The following is a 27,605-nucleotide window of genomic DNA, read 5'->3' on the forward strand; positions in this document are numbered from 1 at the left end:
GTATAATAGCAAATTTAAAAATCGCGAAAATACGATTATAGGACACATTCAAGTAAAAAACACATTAACCAATAAATTAAAATTTTAATTTTTAGAAAATCAACGAAACGGAGAACGATGTATAAGCATACTTGTTTTAAATATCTTCACTACTAGAAGAAGGTAATACATACGATCCAACATCTTATTTGAGTTGAGAAAAAAAATTTGTTTAATTACAGACATTCGTGAACCAATACTGTTATGTTTATAAAATAATATATAGACATTAGTTTTATGTGACCAGTAATTTGAATGTTATATATATTTATTAAGCAGAAAAAAATTATAGTCACATATAATAATATGTAAAAAAATTCCATTAGATCCGTATAGAAGTAGGCTTCGTGCGAGTGATGGCGCTATTAAGGACGTAAAAGCTGCGGTATCGACCACTACTGTTTTGGGATAGCGTTAAAATATACTTCAGCAGGTGCCACCAAAATTATACGTTTAAACAGCTAAAAAAAACAATTTTTTAAACAGTTTAAACAACACTATTAGATTATTTTTATTACTTTGTCATTTTCTGAAGTGCGAACGGCAGTAACACGTATATACACTATCGGTCTTGGATCAAATTTTAACAACTGCCATGATAGGGTCGACTCCTTAGATTTATCTACAATAATATCCCAATCTTCATCATTGACCGAAACATGAATAGTGTAACCACAGGCTCGGCTTTCGCCACGATTAAGCAGTATCCTATAAATAATTATAATACTCCTGATCTTATTGCCAGAGTCGACCATAAATTATTTTTTAAACAATAAAAAGTTGTATTCCAGGCGCAAACAATATAACAAATAAATAATAGAAACCAAAGTACATGTTAAATGTTATTTAAGCGATTACCTCATTGATCTAAGCATATACGGTTGGGCGAGTTGAATTTGTAAACATTCTGGTTGATTTATGACTATGGACCTATCCATAGATGGTAAAGTAACATCGTACTTTGGTGCTAATAGGATTTCAATCAGTTCATTAGACAAATATGTTTTTGTTTTATATTAATCAGTGAATGAGTACGTATTATCCTTACCCACTAATCCGTTTTTGATTTCTACCAAGTGCAATTTTTCCGTATTGTACATGACTTTCAAAAAGTTAAAACTCTTATTACTAGTATTATTGGTGCCAACAATACGGATGTACCTAACAAATCTTCGGTTAATCCATAAACGTTGAATTGACCGACAATGATAATTTGAATGATCTATTACACGCAACCAATTTTGGCTATCCATCGATACTTGAATGTAATAAGTGTAAGATCTAAATAATCAAATAATTCGATCAAATGAACGGTCGTGTATTTTTTTATAAGCAAAGTTATAAAAAGGAAATTATTTTTAAATAGTTCGGTGCTTAAACAACATATTTTTGATTATGGATAAAAAAACTATATTTTATTTGAGAATAAATTCAATTCGCGAATAAACAAAATTATGATTATTGTATGATATTATTTGTGATAAAAATATATATTAGTTCTCATTTTTATTAAAATAAAATTACATTAAATCTTTGATTAGAAATATTGATAAGTGAACCATACTTTGCTTGTTTGTCGCTTAACTCCATTTCAATATAGTTTATTTTCGATGGATGATCCAACATGATCATGGTACCGCCATCAATTTGAAAATGCTCTTTGGGTGTATCTCCAGCGAAATTCACATTAGGTTCTAAAGAATATAGTAGTTGGTACTAACATATTTTGCTAAATAAAGGAATAGGCTTACCTAGTCGTCCTTGATCTTTAAATTCTTGTGGGAGGGACTCTATACTCAATTTTATGACATCCAAAATACTCGAATCCAAACTAACCAGCTCTGATCGCCTAACTTCCGACAGTTCTTCATCATCCATAAGCTGATATCTGACTGCTGATAAAATTTTGGTTTTAGCTTCAGCATCAATTTCGTCTTTTTTTTTTTTTATCCAGTGACAAACCGCACGGAATATATCCAAATCATTAGCATACACCATGTCACGATTAAGAATTAGAAGTAATGCTTCCTAAAAAAAAAAAAATTCTGTCACAACTGGTTACCTAACACGAGCAATAATGATATTTAATATGGAAATATCGTTACGGGCGTCAAAGAAAAGGAATCTTCAGATTGCAATACATCCAAAGAATGAATGTCGATAAAATTAAGTGATTCGATTTCGAGTTCTTTGATTTGATAGCAAAGTCCCACAACAAACAACGAACTTGCATTGTGTTCATCGATTTTACTCAGTAAATACTCAGACAGTGAAAATTGTAAGTTTGAAAAACGATATACATTCGAGAGAATTAATAATTCCACAATAACTTTACTCTAAAAAATAAAAAAAATATGTGTATTTGATAATCGTTTTCTGAATAATATTTTTTTTTTCCAATTTAACACATAAATTACAACCCAGTCTGTTATTAGCGCTGATGATGGTAACATTTCTGCCGAAATACGCATACACGCTAAAGTGTATTATTTTTTTGTGGTTAAGAGTTTCTTTTCATCCCGAACCTGATCGTTGACCATGCAACATCGTGCTCCGTTATTTCATCTAGTTATAATCAAACATCTCGTTACATTTTTCACCGTTTTTGTCGTATTAAAAAGTAATCTTTTTGAAAAAGTGCCTGCTTTCCAACGAGTTGAACATCTCATTTCTACATCACCTCTGAGCCTCATCATTGTCTTTTTGGTAATTTATTTAATTAATATATTATTAATTGCTAATACTGCCATCGCGGCCGCGCTCGGACGGTCCGCTTAAACCAGTTATTGCTATCGCGCGATAAATTTACCTGTCGCCATGAACAAAAATAACAAAACAGTACCTCCGTTAACAATAAAAGCGTCACGTATACAGAGCGTGCCAAATCGACTTTCGCTTTCTTCAGATCTATCCGATCATACTGATGGACTTATTACTCCTAATCGCACTAAGCGACTCGGCTCTCCGGGCCTATCACCCAATAATAATAAAAATCAAAATAAATCAACAAAAAACGACTCTGAATTTCAAACGGTTAAATACAAATCTAAACCGATATCAACTGAATCATTAGCAGGGAAAAATAAAAAACACATAACTGTTTTTGCTTCCTCTAATAGGTTTGCTCCACTTGACATCGATAATGTTGAAGACGAAAATATCGAAATAGATCAGACGGGCAACGACCTAAATGAGGAAATTGAACAAACAAAAATCAAACCTCCTCCACCTATTTTCATCCGTGGAGTATTAGATTTTCACATACTTCGAACATGTTTAATCGATCTAATCGGCGCCAATAACTTTGTTGTTAAAGCAACTACCAAGAACTTAAAAGTCCAAACTACCAACTCCGACTCATATAGATCAGTCATCAAATATCTAAAAGAAAATAAGGCTGAGTTTCATACCTACCAAGCTCAAGAAGACAAACCCTTCCGAATAGTCATTCGTAATCTCCACCCTTCCACTCCAACATCTCCATTCCAACGCTCCAAATAATACACCCCCAAACGCAACTATTAATCCACCTGAGTTTAATATAGCTACTCAACTTTCCTCCATCATTTCTGAGTTTAAATTAATAATTAACCCTCTCATATCACTACTCACAACAGTTATAAATAAACTTATGAAAGATGGTCAGTAATCAACCAAATATAAACGTACTAAAGATATTGCTTTGGAATGCTAACGGTTTAAAACAACATGATTCTGAACTGTTAAACTTACTATCAGAAAAACAAATCGATCTGGCACTTATTTCTGAAACCCACTGTAAACCAAACACTAAACTATTTTTCCCTGGTTTTAAGGTTTATAGAACTGATCACCCCGACAATACTGCTCATGCAGGATCTGCTATTATTATTTCCTCTAAAATCCAGCATCAGTTACTCCCTATTAATCAAACCCCTACTATACAGGCAACTAATATCCAAATAACATTAAATCACACACCGATCAAAATATCTTCAGTTTACCTTCCCCCTCACCCTACTATTACTACGACACAACTAAAAGATTTTTTAAAATCCCTAGGACCAAACTTCTTGGCTGGGGGCGATTTTAATGTCAAACACTCCCAATGGGGTTGCATATCCGACAACTCAAGAGGAAAAATACTCCAAAAAATCATTAACAACAACAATTACACATCCATATCGCCAAATGGTCCTACCTACTGGCCCCAACACGAAAATAAACACCCTGATATATTAGATTTCTTTCTTTCAACACTACCTAGAACTATGAAATTCTCTATTAATAACCTAAATGACCTTAGCTCAGACCACACTCCTGTCCTTCTAAAATTAAATGAAAGTCCAGAACTTAATCTTATACATCCTTCTTTATCGCAAGGCCCAGTAAATTGGAAAGAATTCTCTGAAATTATGCAAAACACTACTAATCTAAATATCTCCCTTAAATCAAAAATTGATATAGAAAACGCTGCCCAAGACCTCGTAACTTTTGTACAATCTGCCGTCGACAATGCGTCATATCCAACCAGTAAACATCAATCAAATAATCATACTTTGCCTTTATATATTAAAACGTTGATTTCCGATAAATCTCCAGATGGCAGAAATATCGATATCCTTCCGACAAACAAATATTTAATCACTTAACGAACACTATTAAAAAATTAATAATAAAACACAAAACTGAGTACTTCGAAAGAAAATACCAGTCCTTAAACTCAAAAGATGGCTCACTCTGGAAAACTACCAAAAGCTTACTTAACATAAAACAACAACTTCCACCTATAACTGGCCCAAATGGATCCTTGGCCATCTCTGACAAAGAAAAAGCCAACCTTTTCGGAGAGCATTTTTCCAACATTTTCAAACCACATACTGACGTATTTCCCAACCACGAACACTTAGAAAAGGTTAATATTTTTGTCAATAGTCCTCTTCCAATGTCATTACCTGCAAAACATACCTCACCAAGTGAAATCAAATTTTTAATAAATAAATTAAAAGAAGGGAAATCACCAGGACATGACCTCATAACTAACAAAATCCTCAAAAATTTGCCAAAAAAAAACAATTGTTTTAATAACTTATATTTTTAATTCCATGCTGCGAATTTCTTATTTTCCATTAATACGACAAATATCCACAATAATTGTTATCCCCAAACCCGACAAATCAAAAAATGAGATTACTTCCTATAGACCTATCAGCTTACTCCCAACTCTCGCCAAATTGTTTGAGAAAATTATACTTATAAGGATAAAACCAATATTACATGCCCACAACATAATTCCTAATTCCCAATTTGGCTTTAGATCCAATCACTCGACTGTTCACCAAATTCACAGACTAACAGATCAAATTTGTTCTTCTTTTGAAAAAAAACAATATTGTCCAGGGGTATTTTTGGATGTGGCCCAGGCCTTTGACCGTGTATGGCATGAAGGCCTACTCTTCAAACTCAAATTGTTCCTACCTGCCCCATATTACTTAATAATTCGTTCTTATTTAGAAAATAGAAGTTATAGAGTCAGATATGGTAATTCCTTTTCACCATACCACCAAATTAAAGCAGGAGTGCCCCAGGGCAGTGACCTCTCCCCTGATCAATTTAATGTTTTTACGGCTGACATTCCAAAAACACCAAATACTATTATGGCTACTTATACAGATGACACTGCAATACTCTCCCTAGTAAATGATCCAGAAGTTACTTCCAAATTCCTCCAAACTCACTTAAATCTAATTGATTTCTGGTCATCTAATTGGAGAATTAAAATTAATCCAGATAAATCTGTGTACGTTCCCTTCACACTAAAAAAGTCTGTTCCACCGCCTCCCCAATTCCAAGGAATACTTATTCCAATATCCTCGGAAGTCAAATATCTTGGGTCACACTCGACAAAGGTTTAACTTGGGGCTCCCACATTAAATCTAAAAGAAAAATTCTCAACAGCAGACTCCATTTACTACGTCCAATCCTCAAATCAAAATTACCTTTCCACACTAAAATTATTTTATACAAATCCCTATTAAGGCCTATTTGGGCATATGCAACCCAAATTTGGGGATGTGCAAAACCATCCCAACTTCGTACCTTACAAGCTTTCCAATCTATCACTCTACGTATTATCTCTTCTGCCCCATGGTATGTATCAAACTGCACACTTCAAAATGACTTTAAAATAGAACCAATAAACCATTTAGCCATAAAACACTACAAAAAATTTCATTCCAAATTACACACTCGTTCTAATCCTTTAATATCTCAACTTGCTTCTAATTCACTCCCCGGAAATCCACCTCGCCGACTCCGAAGACATTGGTGTCGAGATCTGTTAATACAATAATTCAAATTAATCTAATTAAAAATAATTAGAACAAAAATCACGTTGGGTTCTATCACTGGATAGCCTCCCTCCTCATATCAAATCACAGTTTCTATTTGTTTTTTTTTTCCCTCTCTCTGTATATATAACAATGTAACTATTTGCTTATTATGCCTTGCAGCATAGATTGTAAATACTCTTTAATAAAAAAAAAAAAAAAGTTTCTTTTTAAAAAAAAAAATTACAACCGATTGACCGAACGATCCTTAAAAAAACGCACAACCTTGAAAATGGTACTTTTTCTGTCTTTAAATATCGGTCATCTAAGTCGACTATAATTTACCTCTAGAGTACTTAAATCCACTCTACCAGAATAAATATATTTAAGGAGAACATTGACTGAGGTTGCTGATCCTTCTTTTATTGGCACCTCCTTTAGACGGGAATCTTTATGATCTCCAAACAGCAATGCGCTAAAAAATATACACAATATTAGTACAAAAATGCATTATATTCGCTATTTAAAAAAATCAAATTGACAAATTTGTATGTGTTGTGCTTAGTAGGGTATTATTACTAAGAGAATACTAGAAAAAACTGTTAAGCAAACTTATGGTTAAATATATAGTAAACATATAAAATCTACTTGAACCCTAAACCATAAAAATTATACCCTTCTTGCGTACACGTGTTACGACAACAATGTTATCATCTTCACATCGTTGTCGTAACACGTGTACGCAAGAATGGTATAATTTTTATGGTTTAGGGTTCAAGTAGATTTTATATGTTTACTAAGAGAATACTATACTAATTGATAAGATTTTATTACCTGAAATAATCACTGCGTGATGCTAACACACTACGATGGGCGTGAAATCGTTTTTTATCTACAACTAAAACAACATCAGAATACCTAAAATAAATATTAAAATACATAATTTATATACTTATGAATACTAAACATGAATAATGATTTATGTATGATATTCTATCTTTAAATATAATACAGAACAATTAAAAAAAAAAATTTATATTAAAACCGGTTTTGTTTTTTTGTATATTTAATATATCATTTTGATAAAGTATATGTATTTGTTATCCTTATTGAAGGTAGTGTTTCAGCGATAGCTGTTTAAGTATAATCAATGATGTTGATGTTAAATGTCATTATTTGTGTCTAGTGAATATAGAAATCCTTCCTTAAAATTCCTTAATTTTATTGGTAAACCGTCACTAAAAATATCCAATTAATTTGATATGGGTATTACTAAAGTTAAGTTGAAAGAGGTGATAGTTTCTATTCACTATTTGCTTTATTCCAAAAAAAATGTTACCGTGGAGTGTCACTAACTTTATACTCGCTTGCAGTCAGCAACTAAATGTATAGCGGATTTGAAAAATAAGTGCATGTCATGTGAATTTTGCAAGCTTCAGGAGAGTCTAATTAAAGTTGCCTTAATAATTGGTCATCGTAATAAGTGGCTGCATATTAAACAAAACTTAGACCTAGACAGCGTTCTAATAAAATGTCATATACACATTGATCACTATATCAAACCCATAACAGACGCTCCAGGATAAATAACTTTTTCTTTTTATAATCAACTAATTGAATAACTAAACAATATGTGTAAATCTAAAGTAATAAAAAAGGTAACGATTCCTATAGAATGGATTAATTGACTTGTCCTTGTAACTCTTCTGAAAATAATGATACCATTAGATGATAGTTGCAGTAAGCAAACTAATTATTCAAATTCTCTATAGCTGTTCTTAAACAGCATGAGGTAGTAATTAGACATGGTAAGAGAATAGTAAAACTTAAGAGATATTTATGTTAATTGTTGATAATTTTTATGATTTGAATATTTGTATCTTTTATATCTATCTTGTTTTTCATTAATATGTTTTATTTTATTACCTTATTAGTTTTTATATGTGATAACATTATATTTTGTCTAGAATGTTTTGTTTATGAGAATAATTTTAATGCACTAGATATTATTATTTTTTTTTATAGAGGGCATGCTATAGTAGGCAACACTGTTACAGTTTTATCATACAGTATCATATATTGTTATAACTCTCGGCACACATACGTAGATTGTAAATACTAAATAAAATGTAATGATCTAAATAAATAAATACCAACAGCCTTTTTTACCTTATGAATCTTCTATATTATTATAAATATATTATAAAATGTCGTAATATAACACATACTTTTCATTTTCATACAAATTGGTAATGTCATTGACCAAACAGGGAACGTGATCGATTTGCTCAGAACCTGGTGGATTAGACGAAGACGATGCATAACCGGTAGGATTAGAAAATGCTAAAAAATAAAACACATTTTGCAAACGAATATGAATAGTTTATTTACGACATGACTTAGCATTCATCAATTTGATTAAGTATTTTTTAAATTGTTTAAATAAAATAGAAATGATAGTTTTACTGTGCAATTGTACTATAGTTTTATAATTGTAAAATAATCTTATAATTTTAGCACTCGATATAAAATTAAGAACAGAGTTTGAAAACTTTATTATAAACTTGTTAAGCAATATCTAATTACGATAATTATCATAATTATTGTGATCAGAACTTGCCACTTAAGATTAAATACTACGATTATAAGAAGAAAATTATTTATGTAGACGTATATGAAATATACTACATACCTGGAGCTGACCTTAAAACGATAAGCGCAATAAAATAAACAAACGTCATTGTGTTATACGTGTTATTATGGTTTATGAATTCTATACAAAACACTTAGAAAAAAACCATTCGCCGTTCACAGATATTGTAAGCCAACCGATATAGATATATATTGTTTTATTGAAAATGCCCCAGTATATTTTTTTTTTGTATACTTAACAAAGTTTTTAAACAAACAATTGTGTACATAATTGGTGCGCTTACGTATTTTGTGTGTCGCGGGAATGATTTTTATTGTACAATAGCAAACTTTTGGCAAAAATACGAATACAGGACGAATAAAGAAAAAAAAATTAATTCAAACCTAAAAATGAGTATCTTGAGTATCAAAACTTAATAGTATCATTCTGAATAGATCTACAAAAAAATGTTGTTATGGTTTGATACAATTTTTTAAGATCTTAGGTGTTTTTGTTAAAATATACGAATTCTGCGAAAAAATTTCCGGTAATTAAAGAAAAACTGTTCGGCCGAATTTTTTCCTCGTTTAATCTGTTATGGATATATATGATTTCTAACTACTGACAAATTTTCAACTTAAATGTCTTAAAACTACGGGTAAAAACCCCAAAAACAATAAAACTTGCACCCCCCCCCCTTAGGGAGATAGGAAATAGGTATAATTTAAATTTGATACAACTAATGTGTGCGGGCATATCAATTACAACCCTGGTAATCGAACCCATAAAATTAAACAGCGGTTTACAAAATTAAACAATTTGCTCACGCTAACAAAATACTAAAGGAAATAGATTGATTTTTTTTAAAGGAAAATGCAGACAAGTGTAAGTTGTTGTGTTTTTATTGGCTATCACTAAACAAGATAGAGGGAAGATGGTGATTGCAAAAATTGTCTTAGCTCGTGTGGGACAGGAAGTTGGTGTTAAATCGTAAATCAAGTAAATAAAAAAAACAATTACCTTGGAATAAAAACCAGACCGGATTCGAATAAAAATCTCTGTGCAACTTCACATGAATCGTCTTTTAATCCTATTAAGATGTTTATAATTTTACAAATAGTGATCGTACGCCGGAATGCCAAAACAAACCGGCTTCGGACGTCGTTGAATTGTCAGATTGTAAAAAAGAAGAAGATGATATAATCCATCTTGACGAGTAATCAATTATTATAATTATATTCGAGGGGAAGGGTTGTATGAAAGATAGAACCTCCCTTTTATTCACTACAAGTTGACCCCCAGCCATATGGCAAATTTTAACTGTGAAGAAGTAAAATTTGCATGACCATAAATAAAACAAATTAAAATATTTTTGTGGATTATCTGTTAGTAGTTTTTGTCAGTAATTTTGTTGTTCAAGTTTGATTTTGTTAGGGTTATTCTTAAGATTTATTTTATTATGATTCTTTGTTAAATTTTTGCTATTTCATTAGCACGTGCTAGGTGTTTAAATGGTAAATATCAATTAGACAAGATTCGAAGTTTTCTATTAATTCTAAAATGAACTCTTTAATATTTTTGGGATATTATATTACTCCTTTAATATATCTAGACTCAAGGTAATGGAAATAACCGTTTCCATTTTGTATTTATTTATGTACCTACTAAAAAAAATTATTATAAATACAATTTAATAATAATTAAATTTAAGTATACTTAATAATTAGCACAGTCAATTTTAAGTATTTGATTACATTTTTTCGGATTTAAATTTTCTAGTAATTATTCGTAAGATTTTAGCTAAATTTTGTTTGTGGCAGTTAAGTATACAATAATGTGACCAATCATCGCCCAAATTCTTTAAAAAGATTATTTAATGTTAAACCGTCGGTCCATCACACTCACCTCTTGACTTTATAAACAAAAACAATCAAAATAAGTTCAAGGGCCGACTGCATTGGACTAACATAAAATTCTAAGTTCTAAATGCATATTATAATATGATATCAAATTCAACTCATATGTTATCGACATCGGCTGGTAATGTTGGCCGCCGTGAGCTTGACAGTTAGTTGAATAATAACTTGTTTAATTGCAGCCGCTAACTATAAGTACAGTTAAAACTTTTTTTAATATTACAGACTTCCGAAGAGCTTTATGCTTTCATAGGAAATCACTGGAAGAACTGAAGCACGTAAACGTAAGTGTGGTTATACTACTACTAAATAAAAATATTATCAAATTGCTAGATCACTTGCAAAGTCATTTACCTGTGAAAATTCCGTCAAAATCGGTTCAGCGTGTAAAATTAAATAGAAATTAGTTTATTAATTTATATGGTAAATTTGTTTTCAATTGAAAGAAAAGTTCTTGGGGTGCTTTACTCCTAAACATAGAACATACGTTAAAAAAAAACCAGTACAGTGGGGTCGGGGCGTTGTGGGGACGGAGGATAGTTGGGTCGGGGCATAGTGGTGACGGGGAGGTCACAGGTTTACAGGAATTTTTAAATCTGAAAGTGATAAAATCACTTTCGAAAAAACGCTTCGATGCCAATCGGTAGTTAGTATTTTCAAGCCAGTACAGTCCAAACCAAGCACAGTATAAACCAGCAAAGTTAGAAAGCTTTAAATTAAGGTTCTGTACTTACAAATGAGCATCAAAGCGTTTATTTTAAAGTGATTTTATCCGTGAGGACTAGTACAGTAGAGTATAGGCATAATGTAATCCAAGCAATGGGGAAACGGAGAGATCACAGGTCTACAGGAATTATTATAAAGAAAAGTGATAAAATTGAATAAAATCACCTTCAAATTAACGCTTTGATGCTCATTTGTAAATACAGAACCTTAATTTAAAACTTTCTAACTTTGCTGGTTTATACTGTGCTTGGTTTGGGCTGTACTGGCTTGGAAATACTAACTACCGATTAGCGTCGAAGCGTTTTTTCGAAAGTGATTTTATCACTTTCAGATTTAAAAATTCCTATAAACCTGTGACCTCCCCGTTCCCACTATGTCCCGATCCAACTAGGCTCCATCCCCACTATGCCCCGACCCTACTGTACCTAATATAAAATAAATTACCATTTTTGACATAATAAAATATATTATATAGTATTTTCCAAGTGTCGTATTTTACTTTTTTAAATTAATTAAAAAATTCTAATGTTATTAAATTAAAAAAATTAAATAGACATAATCTATTACATTAAAATTCCTGTCATAAGAAAATGTATGTTATTTTGCTTGTAATTAAGAAAATATTGTCATAGCTGATCAGAAAGCAGTGCAAGAAGCAATATTCCAAGTTACAAGTAATAATATAAAGTCACACATTAATGCAAATTATTTTCAAAAATCATAACTATTAAGTTTTATGATCATTTAAATTATAATTCCAACTTTTTTGTGAGTTTTTTAGTGTAAAATATTAAAACATTTTCAAAATTTGTATACAGATATCCGTGTGCCTAAGCTTGGCCGCCACGAAAGTAAGCAACCGTTTAATAAATAAAGTAAATAGCTCTAAAGTCCTAGTTTATAATCCAATTAATCAATTTTTTTTTAAATGATATTTGTTAACAACGTAATTTTATTTTTTCACAGATAATTCGAATGATCGTAGCACATTGTCTCTGCTTGGAGAAAGCAGACGAAAAACAATGCAATATGTTACACTTACGTTACTTAAGGCTGCAATAAGTAAATATAAATACTTTTGTAGATTTCTACTATACATTCTTTCAATCATAAATAATTTATTCGATGTACCATTCAAATAATATATTAATTATAACTTATACACTTCATCTCAACAAGTAGTTCTCTATCCACTTATATTCTTGAATAGCCGATACTACGCTAGATATTCGGTCTATGTTTAAGAAAGTATTACTTTCGTTTGCTTTCTAGTAGACCAGCATACTGTCTATTCAAATATTCTAAGTAATTACCAAAGGTGGATCTGTTATTATTAATGTTTTTCTCGATTTCTACATAAACATATCAATAATATATTTTATTATTATACCAATAGTATTGTAACAATACAAGTAGGAATAGAACTCACACAACATAAAGAAATGAGTTTTTTAGACTCTTATTTTAACATAGAACTTTTGGTAGCATTATGATATAACCTTGTTTGTTTTATTCATTTATTGCCATTTTAAACTTTTGCAATGCCCTTTTATTAATAATTTTGCAAGATACATAAAAGATTTAAGATTAGAACAAGAATAGTACACATAAAATTAAGTAAAATGTTATTATTATAATCTGCTAGTTTTATAGAATAAAATATTTGAAATATATCTTTATTTAAGTTTGTCGAAGTTCCTCCATTGGTAGGCTTTATTTTTCTGTCTATCTACTCTTGTCTCTTTGTAAATATAACAACTATTATGATTATTGTTCTACTTGTAACAAATTTCATAAATACATATTAAATAGAGAAAAACTAAATCCATAACAATAAATAAATTTAAAAAGTTTTGAAGCAAACTGCGGTAATTCATTTTTAAATGTATTTTAATATACTTAGTTTTAAAATAGGTTACTTAAAATAGGATTTTTTTTTATGTGTTTTGTAATTCTTTTTCTTTGATTTTGCGTATACACATGTATAAACTGTCCTTTGAACAAAAAATAAAAGTAGATATAAGCTAAAATTAAAAAGTTTTTAAAAACATTTTTTTTAATAATTTTTTAGATAAAGAAACACCAGAATTCACCAACCTTAGCGAAATATGTATTTTAATAGGTTTGCTCCGAAGTATACGATTCCCAGATTCGTATATAAAAATCACTCGTGTTGATCAAGATGATAATGTTTGTATGTTAACTTCACAAAATGGCAGATTCCATTACAAACCTTATGACGGCTATATTACTGTGGTAAGGCCAATGGGTCGTTATAATGAATATGAGGACGTTCTGAATGAGGCAATGACATGGTTCTACTAAAATAGACCCTCAATTGTAGTTAGCTTTTAAAAAACTTAATCACATCTACTGTTTTCATTTTACTTCAATAATATTTATACGTCGCACTTGTATCTAAATTGTCATTTTATTAATGTATTACATAATAAAAAATTTCTTTTAGTGATATTTAATACTTTAACCACTTGAGATTTTATTAACTTCTATCTATTGCAGTGCGTAAAACGAAATTAAAATAACAATACTACTTGCCCACAAAACAATATGATATTTACCTGAGAAATTAATGGTTGTATTTTTATTTTTTAATAAATACGGATGGCAAAAAAGTAATTATTTATAAATTATTGATCAAAAATTATTGCAATAATGATTAAAAGTCATAACTGATTGTTTGTTATACAAGCAATATTTTTTTGAATGTGGTAAAAAATTTATATTTTATTTATCAATATATTAAAATTATCAATAATGTATAATATTATACGTGATATAAATACATTTTAGTCTAAATTGTTATACAAATAAAATTATATTAAATCTCCAATTAAAAAAGTTGATAAGTAAAAACACACCATGAATCTACGTTACATATTAACTTCATTTCAATATAGTTGATATTCGATGGATGATCCAACATGCTCATGGTACCACCGCCACTTTTGAAGAACTTTCTCGGAGCGAGATTCACATTGGGTTCTAAAGAATAAAGTAGTTGATAGTACATAATTTGCTTAACAAATAATTGGACTTACCTAATCGTCCTCGATAATCGAGTTCATTTGGAACGAACTCGCTTCTTGATTTAATGATATCTAAAATAATTGCATCCGAACAAACCAGCTCTGATTGGTTAACTTCAGACAGTTCTTTATCATCCATAAGCTGGTATCTGATGGCAGATAAAATGTTGGTTTTAGCATCAGGTTCAAGTTCGTCTTGGTTCTTTTTGATCCAGCGACAAACCGCACGGAATATATCCAATTCGTTAGCAAACGCCGTGTCACGAGTAAGAATTAGAATTAATGCTTCCTAAAAATTAATATTTCTGTCACATCCTTCCAAAATGACGTTACTCTAATACATAAAACAAAATTCATAATACGAAAGGATTCGACAAATCCTTTTCTGTAAAATATATTTATATTCTAAATTTATATATTACATATTACCTCTAGAACACTTAAATTCATTCGACCGGAATAAATAGATTTAAGAAGTACTTTAATTGATGTTGCTGATCCTTCATTTATTGGCACATCCTTTTTTTGAGATTCTATATGACCGTTATACAGTAATGCACTAAAATTTATACACAATATTAGCTCTAAAAATGCCACAACCGGTAAGGTAAAACGTTGTATGGGCTAAAAAAAGTGAGTTTTCATTTTAAAACTTATTACAAATTTACCCTCGTTTAGTTTGATAAGATTAGACCATATTGAACTGCTATATAATAAGTCATACAATCAGTTTGAATACTTAATATATCACTTGTTTTACAAGAATTAATTAATATTGCCATGAAAATGTATAAGTAGTAATTGTTCATATTGAAATCGATTTATATTAAGCCAATAAACAAACAATTATACTTTTTTTTTTGTATAACATTTACAAAAACATTTAGAATGGTTGATTAGAAAATTGGTGATACCGTAAAAAAATAGCAAACAAATTCAATTAATAAATAAAAAAGTTGAACAACGATTTTCGATGATATTGTATAACGTAATGATTATTAAGGTATTATTATAAATAAGGAAATATGAATATGATTAATTATATGATTTAAATACCTAAAATATGCACTGCGTGAGGCTACACGCAGAGGCTACACGTGAGGCTAAACACAACACGATGGGCGTGGAATTTTTTATTATTTACAACTAAAACAACATCCGAAAACCTAAAATAAATATTAAACTTGTATATTCAATTATTTTGATGAGAATCGAGTCAAAATGTTTGAGATGATAGTTCTATTCACTCCCTACTTTATTCAAAAAAATATCACCTTGAAACGAAACAAACATTTTACTTGCATGCAGTCAGCAGACAAAGCATCAGTGAATATATAGCGGATTCGAAAAATAAGAGTATGTCATGTAAATATAACAAGCTTCAGGAGAGCCTAATTAAAGATTACTTAATAAGTGGCTACATATTAAATAAAGCTTATTAAGAGAAGATAAATTAGCAGTAAAAAAGTCATAAGAAATATATTTGTTAATGAAGTTTTGTAGGCAACGTACAGAGGAAATCAATCCAATTGAAAATGTTTTATCTGTTCAGTCAAGAAAAGAGTCAATTCAAGAAATAATTTATACAATATTCAATCAGCATTTAGCTCAAAAGAGTCAAAATAGAGAGTCGTCCTACACACGGTACAAAAACAATTAAAATATAGATACTACGGTAGATTCTAATGAATTCTATAATAATAATACTACCTACTCACCTAACAAACTATCATGGTTTTATTACCTCCACCTATCAGGGAAAGAAAAGATCTGCTTCAGTCGTTTGAGATGTAGTCATAACCTACTCCCATATCGCATCTCTCTTAATGATTCCCCATTTTGCCCTCGTCACGACGATGAATTTGCAGTTGACTTCATTCATCTGCTCTAGTGTTCTGCCATTTCCCATTTTCGGGTCCCTCTCACCACCACTCTTCTTTCCTATATAATGAATCCTTTTGACATTAACTTCATACTTAATTGTTCATCCATCCCCATTATCCGTCATCATATTGTAAATAATTAATGTTAAGTCATCTCTCCTGCATTGTAAATATCGTCATCTTTTGTATATAATAATTTTGAGTTTCTAATTATTATTGTAGAAATAATGAGCTTAGCTGATATTTCAATAAAAAAATGATAATTTTAATAATCATACACGCTAGACAAAAATATAAATTAAAAAATATCCTGCTTTAGGGGTATAATGTTATGGTAATAATTGTAAACGCTTCAATAATTTTACTAATATCAAGTGAAAAGCTGCAAGATCTGTCATGGTTATGAAATAAGTGGGTCCCCCTTAGAGAGTTATTTTATCGGTGCAATTATAGTGGTAAGAATGTTCTATTTTCATTAGTTGATTTGTCTATTAACGGTATAGTAATAAAGTCTGAGCTGGACATTGGTGTCCAGGTTAACATACCATAAAAAAATAACTTTTTAAATCTTAAAAAAAATTAAATCTATTATTAATTAACAATAAACGTCGAAAAGTATGTATGATAAAGTAATTCCTTCTATTAGACACCTATGGAACGAGTTAATCCAATTGTCACTGTAATTAAGTAGAATAATAGGTCTGGACAAAAGAAATCTGAATAAAGCCATCAATAGGTCACATTATCCTCTTTCTACTTTTTTGGTCATATTTTTAATAGCGAATGTGATAAACCTGAACCTGACAGAGCTGGGACAATAATCGATATTCCACGCTTTTTGGTAATCCGTTATTATCAATCAATTTATCTGTCGTTGCATCACAATATGCAGTAAGAGCAGTTATAATGCAAAATAGAAAACCTTGCGTTTATGCTTTGCAGTCTCTTAAGTCAACCTAAACAATTATTGAGAAAGAACTTTATGCCATTTCCTTCGGTTGTCAACGAATTCACAGACAAACTTTCAAAATTTGAACTTTTGAACTTTTTGAATTTTCAAACTTATTATAAACCATTATATTCACTTTTCAAAAAAAAACCTTACTTACAGTACCTATTATAACACAAAGAAGGATGTTAAATACTTAATTTTATAATTGAATAGTAAAATATGTCCCAGGAACACTTCTAGTATTAGCAGAAACATTGTCTAGTGATCCATTCCTTGACGTCGACGGTCGATAAGGAAAACATAAACAGTATATTTGCCCTTAAAAATTCTTTTAATTTACTAGTTCATATTTTTTTTAATGTAATGTTCTTAATAATTAAAAATCTCCAGTCTTTTGCATCTAATTGAATCTTATTTTAATATTATAAAATGACGTAATATAACACATACCTTTCGTTTAGATACAGATTGCTAATGTCGTTGCACAAAAAGTGAGCGTGATCGATTTGCTGGGAACCGGATGGACTGGACGAAGGCGATGCACACGCGGAAGGATCAGAAAATGCTAAAAGGAAAAAGTAATTTTAAAACAGGAATTTGTATTATTTATTCTCAGTATGAATTAGTGTCCAGCGATTACAGAAAACATTTTTTTTATCGTTGATTTTAGTTCTGTAAGTAAAATAATTACAATTGTATTGCACGAGTGCAGTATGGTTTATTATTTGTAAATTCGTTTAACATAATTAGCGTTTAATATAAAATTAAGGACAGACCTTCCGTTAGACTTGTTAAAAATATCAAATTAGCGCCCACCAGAATTTTCTAGAGCTTATCTTAGACATTTTAAATTATACAGTAAGTAGGTTTGCGAAAGTAAAATAAATAACTTATAGGACCATCTCTTAGTGAGCAAAAAACAACGTAGATTGCCATACTTTTCATAACTCAGTTCAGATCTTATCGCTTAGGATTATTAGAATACAATTTTAGTAGTCGTCTATGAAATATATTACATACCTGGAGTTGACCTTAAGACAATATAAGAAATACAAATAATAAATATCATAGTAATTATAAACATCTAATACTTTACTTAATATTATGTTTCTTTTTTGTCTAAAACTTCTATAAATATAATAAAGATTTTCTACTTATCGAAAAAATGATTGGGTCTATTTATAAAAATTAGGACTCTAGAAAGTGATATATCACACTGGTCACCCCCTGTAAATATGACACTGAATTAAATGTTTAATGATTATTTATACTTATGTGTCTTCTTCTTCGTCGTCGATCTTTCTATAGGAAACATTAAAACAATTATTCACTTTCTCTTCAAAAAAATGATAACATTTTTCCTTGAAGGAGTGACGTTGGATGATGAATATGTCTTATGGTATCTATTACATTTAACCCAGACCTTAAAGCCAAATAAAACATTCAATCGAAAATCGGTCTAAATGTCTGCTGACAGAACTTATCAGCCAATACACAACGTCATAGTATTTGGGATGGGATGAATAATAAGTTTAATTACAGACATACATGAACCAATGATTTTATGTTTGAAAATAATATATAATCTATAGTCATGTTAATACATTAAATTGAATTATATATATATAAAACTACAACAATGACAGTAACCTATAATAATAAAATGTAAAAACACTCTATTAGCTCCACATAGAAGTTAGCTTTTGTGCGAAAGGTGGATGGCTATTTCTTACGGCTGAAGAGCCGTGATATCGACCGCCGCTGTCTTGGCGTTACGTTGGAATCTAGCGACACTTGGGCAGGTGCCTCCAAGTATACACATTTAAAAAACTACAAAACAAAAGCAGTTTAAATTACAACTTTAATTACACTATTAGATTAATAGTTAGATTAATATTAGATTACTATGCCATTTTTATTTGAACACCGAACACCAGTAATACGTATATATATTATCGGCCTTTGTTCAAATTGCATCGACTGCCACGATCGTGCCCACTCTTTAGATTTATCTACAATCATGTCCCAATCCTTATTATTGACTGAAACTTCAACAGTGTAACCATATGATGATCGGCTATCGCAGTCCCAAAGCAGCATTCTATAAATAATAATGTAAGCCTAATTTTATTGCCAGAGTTGAGACAAAACAATTTTTTTTAATATTTAAATGTTATAGTTCAGGCACAAATATATAATAATTAAATAATAGAAACCATAGTAATTAAGTTAAATGTTGCGTAAACGATTACCTCATTGAACTAAGCACATACGGTTGGGCGAGTTGAACAGTTATACACTCATTTTCCAGATGATATGTGTCACCGCGAAACCTATCGTAGTTTTCATAGTCACCATCCAAGAGGGATTTGAAATTCATTCTTCCTTCAATTACAATTGCATCCATTGATGTTAAAGCTACATTGTACTTTGGAGCTAATAGATTAAAATCAGTTAATTAAACAAATAAGTTTGTTTTATATTATTTAAAGAATCAGTTAATTTCATGTAGTCCATACCTATTAATCCGTTTTTTATTTCAACCAAGTGCATTTTGTCCGTATTGTACATAATTTTCAAAATTGTGAAAGTCTTATTATTAGTATTTTTGGTGCCCACAATTCGAATGTACCGAACAAATCTTCGGAGAAACCACAAACGTTGAATTGACCGACAATGATAATTTGAATGATCTACTACTCGCCCCCAAATGTGTTGATCGATTGAAGTTTCAATGTAATAACAGTAAAATCTAAAGTATCAAACACATCGAGCAAATCGTTGTATAATTTTGTAATAGTTAAGAAATCAATAATAATGATTCTTGTGGAACTGTTGTGATAAATTATATTAGATAAAACTTACTTATCTGTTATCTTATTTAGATAAATTTAGTAGAATTAAACTAATCGGTTGGCATATCATTGGGTTAGGTAATGTTATTAATTATAGGTTAGGATTATATTATAGGTTAGGATAGATCAATTTTAAAAAAACTATCATTATCGTGTCTAGATAATTTTTTTTGTTATCTTGGCAGCGTTGACTGTTGTTAAATATAAATAAAAAATTGTGGTTTTATCGACGAACGAAAAGGATTATCGAATAATTGATTATTGAATTGGTCATTCATTGGTATCCATGTATAATTTAGTAAAATAATGACTACGTTGAATTGACCAACCATTATAATTTGAATGATCAATTACACGCAACCAATCGTGCTTATCCGTTGATTCTTCAATGTGATATGAGTAAGACCTAAAGTATTAAATGCAAAGTTGTGTAATTTTTCTATGAATAAAGATGTCAAAAAATAAATGATTGTATAATTGTTGTGCGAATATAATTGGAATAATGGTTGAAAGTCATACCAAACTGAATAATTCGTGGATAATCAATGTAGTGGATAAACATTTTATACTTTGCTCATGTATACATTAAATTCTTGGCTATTCAAAATTATTAATAAGGTATGATATTATTCGTGATAAAAGAAAAAACTTAAATAAAATTATATTAAATCCTTGATTACAATTATCGATAAGTAAAACCACACCTTGAATCTTCGTCAGATAACTGCATTTCAATATAGTTTATATTCGATGGATGATCCAACATGAGCATGGTACCGCCATCAATTTGAGCAGGCTCTTTCGGAGTACCATGAGCAAAATTCACATTGGGTTCTAAAGAATAAAGTAGTTGACACCATATATTTTGCTTAACTTACATATTTTACATAAAGCATACCTAATTTCCCTCGATAGTTATCAAGTGCACTTATGAGGGACTCTTTTATCGATTTTACGATATTCAAAGTAATTGTATCCGAACAAATCAGCTCTGATCGCTCAACTTCAGAAAGTTCTTCATCATCCATAAGCTGGTATCTGATTGCAGATAAAATGTTGGTTTTATCATCAGGACCCAGTTCTTTTTGGTTCTCTTTGATCCAGTGACAAACCGCACGGAATATATTTAATTGATTAGCACGCGCAGTGACACGATTAAGAATTAGAACTAATGTTTCCTAAAAATAAATATTTCTGTCACAACTAGTTACTTAACACGAGAAATATTGATTTAATGATATAAAAGATAAATACGGGCGTCAAAGAGACAGAATCTTCAGATTGCAAAACGTCCTTAACGTGGGTGACCATATAGCTGAGCGCATCGACTTCGAGTTCTTTGAGTTGGTAGTAAAGTGCCACAGCAAACAAAGAACTAACATTATGTACATTAATATTCCTCCGCAAATACTCGGTGATTGAAAATTGTAAGTTTGTAAAACGCCATACATTCGAGAGAATTAATAATTCCAAAATGATATTACTCTAAAAAATAAATTATTACATAACATGTTTATTTAAATGGTCGCTTTCATAATTATATATTAGGTTTCTAATAAAATACATAAAACACAACTGATCGACTGAACGATCCTTAAAAACGCACGACCTTGAAAAAAGTACTTAATATGCCATTTTTAATACCAATTACCTAAGTCGATAATGTGTTACCTCAAGAATACTTAAATCCATTCGACCGAAATAAATATACTGAAGAAGAACTTTAACTGAAGTTGCTGATCCTTCTTTTATTGGCACCTTCATTTCTCGAGATTCTATATGCTCTCCATACAGTAATAAGCTGAAAAATGTATACAATATAATTACAAAGGATGCATTTATGTGCTACAACTAGTAAGGCACATTGTGTGAGCTACAAAAAATGCATTTTTATTATATAATTAAATACAATATTACTCTCGATTCGTATGATTAGGATAGATCATAATATTGAACAGAAATATAAAAAGTCATTCAAGTATTTATAATTTATATTTTATCACTTATTTTTCACGAATTAATTAATATTGTCTTAACTCTTAACAATGTATTAGTCTCATCTAACAGAATCATATTTTAACTACTAAATGGTTCATGTAATCAATTTATATTAAGGAAGTTATCTAACTAATTATACATTTATTTTAAAACATTTACAAATCAATAAAAATCTTTGGGCACCCAAAGTCGCTGTGTTATTATTTCAAAAAAATGTAGTATAGTTGATTAGAAAATTGATGATACCGTAAAAAATAGTAAATAAATAAAGAAGTTTAACGACGATTTTCGACGAATTTGTACAATGTAATGCTTTTTAAGGTATCATTATTACTAAGGGAGTAATATGTTTAATGATAAGAGTTACCTAAAATATTCACTGCGTGAGGCTAATAAAACACGATGTGCGTGGAATTCTTCATTATTTACAACGAAAACAACATCGGAAAACCTAAAATACATGTTAAAACAAATTATTTATACACTTAGTGTAATAAAAATGAATAATGAACTAATGTATAATAGTAATAATAAAAATAAGTCTAATGATCTAGTAAGACCCGTTTATAAGGAGCCTGACCACATTGGTCCAGAGCGACAGTTAAACATAACTTATGAGCTATATTCGTGTAGAAATACGTCTTTCTGAATTCAACATTAAACATTTCACAGTCCTGAGGGAGAAAAAATGCAGAGTGGGCCAGGCAGCTACCAGAAGGCTGAACGTCGCGGTGGTCAAGGAATCGGGTGCGTGCGACACCGGCCCGAGAACGCACCACCATTGTCAATTGTATAAATAATAATAGTATTTATATGTAAGCATAGCAATAAGTATTCGTAAGACTTTTTGTAAAAAAAATTCACCGAGGCCTAATGTGCATACAGTTATTTGGCCCTCGTTCCGGATGAAGTGTGATAGGTTAAGGTATGTTAAGGCAAAATACATAGTTTCAGCCAAATGTTGTATTTATTTATTGCGTTATGAAAAACGGCGTCAAAAACCAGGGGTGAAGTAATGCCTCATCAGGCGGGTTTCCGGGTCTCTACGGACGTATGAGGAAAACAAATTGGTTTGACCACACTTGGTAGCTTATAGTAATAATTTGTATTTTAATTTATTTATTGTTTATAAAACTATGTATGAATATCCGTATAATTATTTTTAATATTGTATAAAAATCCTAATAACTATGCAGTCTATTGACCGTATGCTGTGTCGTTTCTGACAACCTATGAATATTAGGCAGCCCGATTTATTTAGTTATTAAAATAAAGATGTGTTTTATATGTGGTATAGATTCAGCGATAGCTGTTTAAGTATATTGAGTGATGTTGACGGTAATGTTCATAATTTGTACCTAACAAACAATAATACAATTTAGAAGTTATAAATACAATACTTTTCATTTAGATATAACTTGCTAATGTCGTTGACCATGAAGTGAGCGTGATCGATATGCTCGTAACCGAGAGGATTGACCGACGACGATGGATCCTCGGTAGGATCAGAGATTGCTAAAAAATAAAACTGATTTAGCAAACGAATTTGTAAAGTTTATTTGCGATATTTGTTTTTAAAAATTGTGTGTGTTACTTTTTAAAAAAAATAATAATGATAGCTTTAATGCGCGAGTGCAGTATAGTTTTACAATATTGTGAGATAATTGAAAAATTTTCCATTTTTTTTTAAATGTTGTTTTTTGGTTTTTCATAAGAAAAAATAACAATAATTAAATTGCGTATATGCAGTAAGGTTTAATAATGATTGTAAAATCATTTACCAATTTTAGCTACTAACATAAAATTAAGGACAGAGACTGCGAACTAACCTTAGCTAACTTAAAGTTTAATTAACCGTTAAACTTGTTAAAAATATTAAATAAGCCTCCCCTACAGCTTTTTAAAGCTTATCTTGACATTATTACTAGTCAGAAAGGAGGTTTGTGAAAGGATAAGTAAACCTTACTAGGTCATCTTTTATTGAGCAAATAGAAAATTCCGCAGAATACTATAGTTTCCATAATTGTATACAGAACTTATCGCTTAAGACTATTTGCTTGTATTATAAGATAATTATCAATGTAGACATGTATGATTTATATATTACGTACCTGGTGTTGACCTTAAAACGATGAGCACAATAAAATAAATAAACACCATCTTGTTTACGTGTTAATAAGATTTATTAATACTATATGAAACACTTATAAAAAAATACACCTTCCAAAGGTATTGAAAATCAACTGAAATAAATTATTTTAAGAAAATAGCGCACAATGTTTTAGCACACATTATAGTGTTTTTAAACGAAAAAATTGTGTACTCAACTGGTGTGCGGTTTTTGTGCGACGCCTCGTTGAATTGGATCATGCAGTAGCAAAGTTTATAAGCAAAATATTTTTTATTCCTGTAACCCTATTGTCTGATATTAAGCGGGAATATCGGTTTTTAGAAATTCGACGACACGGAGGCCAAAAAACGTGTACGGAATTGTTTTTTTTGATGATTTTTCATCCATTTTTTCTTAGAAGAGTTTTTAACAAATAGACTATTAGGTTTGTTTATAAAAATTATGTTTCTGGTTGATGATATTTGAGCCTGATGTCACCCCCTGTAAATAAAATCTAAATTTAATGTATAATGATTATTTTTATATATGTCTTTTCATTTTCATCATTGGTCATTCTATTGGCACCTTTAAGGCAATTCACCACTTGCCCTTCAAAGAAGGGTTAGTTTTTCCCCTAAAGGAAAGACATTGGATCATGAATATGTTTTATCGTACGAGGAGGCTGGAAGACAAATATAAGACACATAAAAGTCAAAAACATATTTAGTTAGTATTTCGGTTTTCGGAGTGTTAATGAAATGAATGTCGATTGATCAGAATACACTGAATTAAATGTTTAATGATTATTAATATGTATGGGTTTTCTTCTTCGTCGTCGGTATTTTTATAGGGACCATTAAAATAATTTTTCACTTGCTCTTCAACAAAAAGATTAGTATCTTCCTTGAAGGAATGACATTGGATGATGAATATGTCTTATGGTTTCCATGACATTCAGCTCAGACATTAAAGCCAGTTATAATATTCAATCGAAAATCGATCTAAATGTCTGCTGACAGAACATATCAGCCAACACACAACGTCATAATATATGAGTTTGAAAAAATAATTACAGAAATACATAAACCAATATGATTATGTTTGAAAACAATATATAATTTATAGTCATGTGTATACATTAAATTGAATTATAAATATATTTATATTAATTAAACAACAACAATGACAGTAATCTGTAATAATAAAATGTAAAAAAACTCTATTAGATCCACATAAAAGTGAGCGTTCGTGCGAAAGATTGAGCTACTTATTACGACTGAAAAGCCCTGATATCGATGAAACTTCAACAGTATAACCGTATGAGTACGGCTTTCGCAGTTCCAAATAAGCATCCTTTAAATAATAACAATACTTATATAAGCTTAGTCTAATTGCCAGAGTTCAGATAAAATAATAATTTTAATAATTAAAAGTTATATTTCAGACACAAATATATAATAATTAAATAATAGAAACCATAGTAATTAAGTTAAATGTTATGGAAGCGATTACCTCATTGAACTGAGCACATACGGTTGGGCAAGTTGAACCTTTATACAGGGTGATCTTTTTATCATTGGCCAGTTAATATTTCGTTGGGTTTATCTAACAATTGATTTTTTTTTACACAGTTTTTATATAATGTGATCTCAATTTTCAACAAATTTGTATGATATTATCCCCCTCGTAAATTAGTTATTTGGATAGCAACTTTTGATTTTCAAATAGCAACATAATTTTTTTTTGTTAAAATTATCAAGTGCTATAGTGTATTTAAATATGTGCACTTAAATTTTTTATTTTGGATGTGTAGTTACAAAGCTACAATCATTTGAATTTATAGGCAGGGGGGAATGGAGAGCACGCGTCAATGCTGCTCTTACACACTTTTATGTAGGTGCTTTTGTGAGATATCATAATCGCTGTGGGAAAATTTATAGAATCAATTTTTCATCCACTGGACATTCCGTCATAAATTCCTCTAGTCATTGATCCCATATAACAAAGTTATTATAGATAATGACGTGGCGGATGCATGTCGCCCCAATAATAATGAAATTATATACCTACCTAATTATTTTCGGTTGACCATTTCATACTTATCATTGATCATTATTAGATAATACAGAAGATAGTATATTATAATATAGAAGCGTTGTGGTTATTTGCGGTTGAGTATTTTATACATATTATTATTATTGTGTTTAATATTATGATACAAAACACACTAAATTGATAAAGATAATGTAGTCTGTAGATTGTCGATTGTCAATAATTAATAATTATGCATTTCATAGATTATACTTTATAGTTGCATAGTACTTATGTTATTATTCTATTTTTTTTTTTTAATTGTTTTTATTTAATAAATAACTTTGTGGTTAACGTTAATAAGTCTTGAAATACGGATTATTAAATTAATATTATCTAATCATATAAAAATAAAGTATCGCATTGGACAAGTGAGACCAACATTTAACAAAAATGATCGTAACCATCAAGTCACAATCTCTCTCTTGAAACAAATATGACACTTACAATATTCTATTTGTTCTCTGTGCTGCTGTATGGAGTAGTGATTCTGAACGATGACATCATAAATAAATTGAAAGAATTTGAGATGTGATTATAAAAAATAACACTGAAAATACCTTGGACTTGTCGGTTTACAAACATCTAATTTCTCAGAAGAATAAACTAAGACACTGAGTTCATTAACACCATTATTATAATACTTGGGACACATCATAAGAAATGAAAGGAGATATTCTATACTTAATCCATTCTGCAAGGAAAAATATTTGAAAAGAGGACCTGGCAGATCATGTGATAAGTTGTTCCACGTTGCGGCCAACATAGTGGGAATTGCTATGATAGTCACCAACATTTAGAATCGGATAGGCACCTGAAGAAGAAGAATCATATAATTACCCGGTAAAATAAGACATATTTTATGCATTTTAATTGTTATCTATGACTTGGCTAAACTTTTTGAAATATTTTATTCAGGTTCTAATGCTAAACTGATTTATTTAGTTCTATAGTCTGTACAAATAAATATAAAGTATGCAGAATATGACTTTTTACTGTAGATTTAAAATAATAAAAATATTGTAAACTATAAGGCGTAAGCAACTCA

At 30.1% G+C, this 27,605-nt stretch overlaps 4 protein-coding genes across 4 annotated transcripts; all 4 read right to left on the bottom strand.

The window, feature by feature from the left end:
• Positions 1–408: 408 nt before the first annotated feature.
• On the bottom strand, positions 409–987 carry LOC126841208 (BTB/POZ domain-containing protein 9-like). Its single transcript, XM_050577532.1, has 3 exons — positions 898–987; positions 558–747; positions 409–500 (listed from the first exon to the last, which is right to left on the bottom strand). Exons 1-3 carry the CDS (start codon positions 975–977, stop codon positions 435–437), a joined length of 336 nt encoding a protein of 111 aa, XP_050433489.1. The 5' UTR covers positions 978–987; the 3' UTR covers positions 409–434.
• Positions 988–1,548: 561 nt separating this feature from the next.
• Positions 1,549–16,463, bottom strand: LOC126841203 (uncharacterized). The gene is made up of 8 exons (XM_050577526.1): positions 16,387–16,463; positions 15,098–15,227; positions 14,681–14,957; positions 14,501–14,624; positions 6,693–6,822; positions 2,145–2,375; positions 1,791–2,067; positions 1,549–1,733 (listed from the first exon to the last, which is right to left on the bottom strand). Exons 2-8 carry the CDS (start codon positions 15,116–15,118, stop codon positions 1,549–1,551), a joined length of 1,245 nt encoding a protein of 414 aa, XP_050433483.1. The 5' UTR covers positions 15,119–15,227; positions 16,387–16,463.
• Positions 16,464–19,213: 2,750 nt separating this feature from the next.
• Positions 19,214–21,530, bottom strand: LOC126841206 (BTB/POZ domain-containing protein 9-like). The gene is made up of 6 exons (XM_050577530.1): positions 21,257–21,530; positions 21,063–21,192; positions 20,023–20,255; positions 19,756–19,939; positions 19,409–19,604; positions 19,214–19,333 (listed from the first exon to the last, which is right to left on the bottom strand). The coding sequence occupies exons 1-6, from the start codon at positions 21,384–21,386 to the stop codon at positions 19,226–19,228; spliced, it is 981 nt and encodes a 326-aa protein (XP_050433487.1). The 5' UTR covers positions 21,387–21,530; the 3' UTR covers positions 19,214–19,225.
• A 31-nt stretch (positions 21,531–21,561) lies between these two features.
• LOC126841204 (BTB/POZ domain-containing protein 9-like) lies at positions 21,562–23,874 on the bottom strand. The gene is made up of 4 exons (XM_050577527.1): positions 23,757–23,874; positions 22,724–22,807; positions 22,030–22,159; positions 21,562–21,843 (listed from the first exon to the last, which is right to left on the bottom strand). Exons 1-4 carry the CDS (start codon positions 23,792–23,794, stop codon positions 21,562–21,564), a joined length of 534 nt encoding a protein of 177 aa, XP_050433484.1. The 5' UTR covers positions 23,795–23,874.
• Positions 23,875–27,605: the final 3,731 nt, after the last annotated feature.

Source organism: Adelges cooleyi, unplaced genomic scaffold (assembly GCF_023614345.1).
Source record: "Adelges cooleyi isolate 19-005CV unplaced genomic scaffold, UGA_ACOO_1.1 ACOO_flye_CR_arks_rails_tigmint_CR_PRNA_378, whole genome shotgun sequence".
Taxonomy (NCBI): domain Eukaryota; kingdom Metazoa; phylum Arthropoda; class Insecta; order Hemiptera; family Adelgidae; genus Adelges; species Adelges cooleyi.

What these genes read in the sequence shown, in the direction of transcription:
- LOC126841203 (XM_050577526.1), bottom strand. Translation starts at nt 15,118, where the DNA reads ATGAATTTAAGTGTTCTAGAG. An exon ending in ATATGTAACGTAGATTCATG is followed by an intron (nt 6,823 to 14,500) that starts GTGTGTTTTTAC and finishes TATATTTTTTAG; the next exon opens with CGCATTGCTGTTTGGAGATC. An exon ending in TAAAGATCAAGGACGACTAG is followed by an intron (nt 1,734 to 1,790) that starts GTAAGCCTATTC and finishes TATATTCTTTAG; the next exon opens with AACCTAATGTGAATTTCGCT.
- LOC126841206 (XM_050577530.1), bottom strand. Translation starts at nt 21,386, where the DNA reads ATGGATGATGAAGAACTTTCTGAAGTTGAGCGATCAGAGCTGATTTGT. An exon ending in TTATCTGACGAAGATTCAAG is followed by an intron (nt 20,256 to 21,062) that starts GTGTGGTTTTAC and finishes TTGATACTTTAG; the next exon opens with ATTTTACTGTTATTACATTG. An exon ending in TATGTGCTTAGTTCAATGAG is followed by an intron (nt 19,605 to 19,755) that starts GTAATCGTTTAC and finishes TATTATTTATAG; the next exon opens with AATGCTGCTTTGGGACTGCG.
- LOC126841208 (XM_050577532.1), bottom strand. Translation starts at nt 977, where the DNA reads ATGGATAGGTCCATAGTCATAAATCAACCAGAATGTTTACAAATTCAA. An exon ending in TATATGCTTAGATCAATGAG is followed by an intron (nt 748 to 897) that starts GTAATCGCTTAA and finishes AATTATTTATAG; the next exon opens with GATACTGCTTAATCGTGGCG. An exon ending in GCACTTCAGAAAATGACAAA is followed by an intron (nt 501 to 557) that starts GTAATAAAAATA and finishes TGTTTTTTTTAG; the next exon opens with CTGTTTAAACGTATAATTTT.
- LOC126841204 (XM_050577527.1), bottom strand. Translation starts at nt 23,794, where the DNA reads ATGGTCAACGACATTAGCAAGTTATATCTAAATGAAAA. An exon ending in AAGTTATATCTAAATGAAAA is followed by an intron (nt 22,808 to 23,756) that starts GTATTGTATTTA and finishes CATGTATTTTAG; the next exon opens with GTTTTCCGATGTTGTTTTCG. An exon ending in TGGATTTAAGTATTCTTGAG is followed by an intron (nt 21,844 to 22,029) that starts GTAACACATTAT and finishes TTTATTTTTTAG; the next exon opens with AGTAATATCATTTTGGAATT.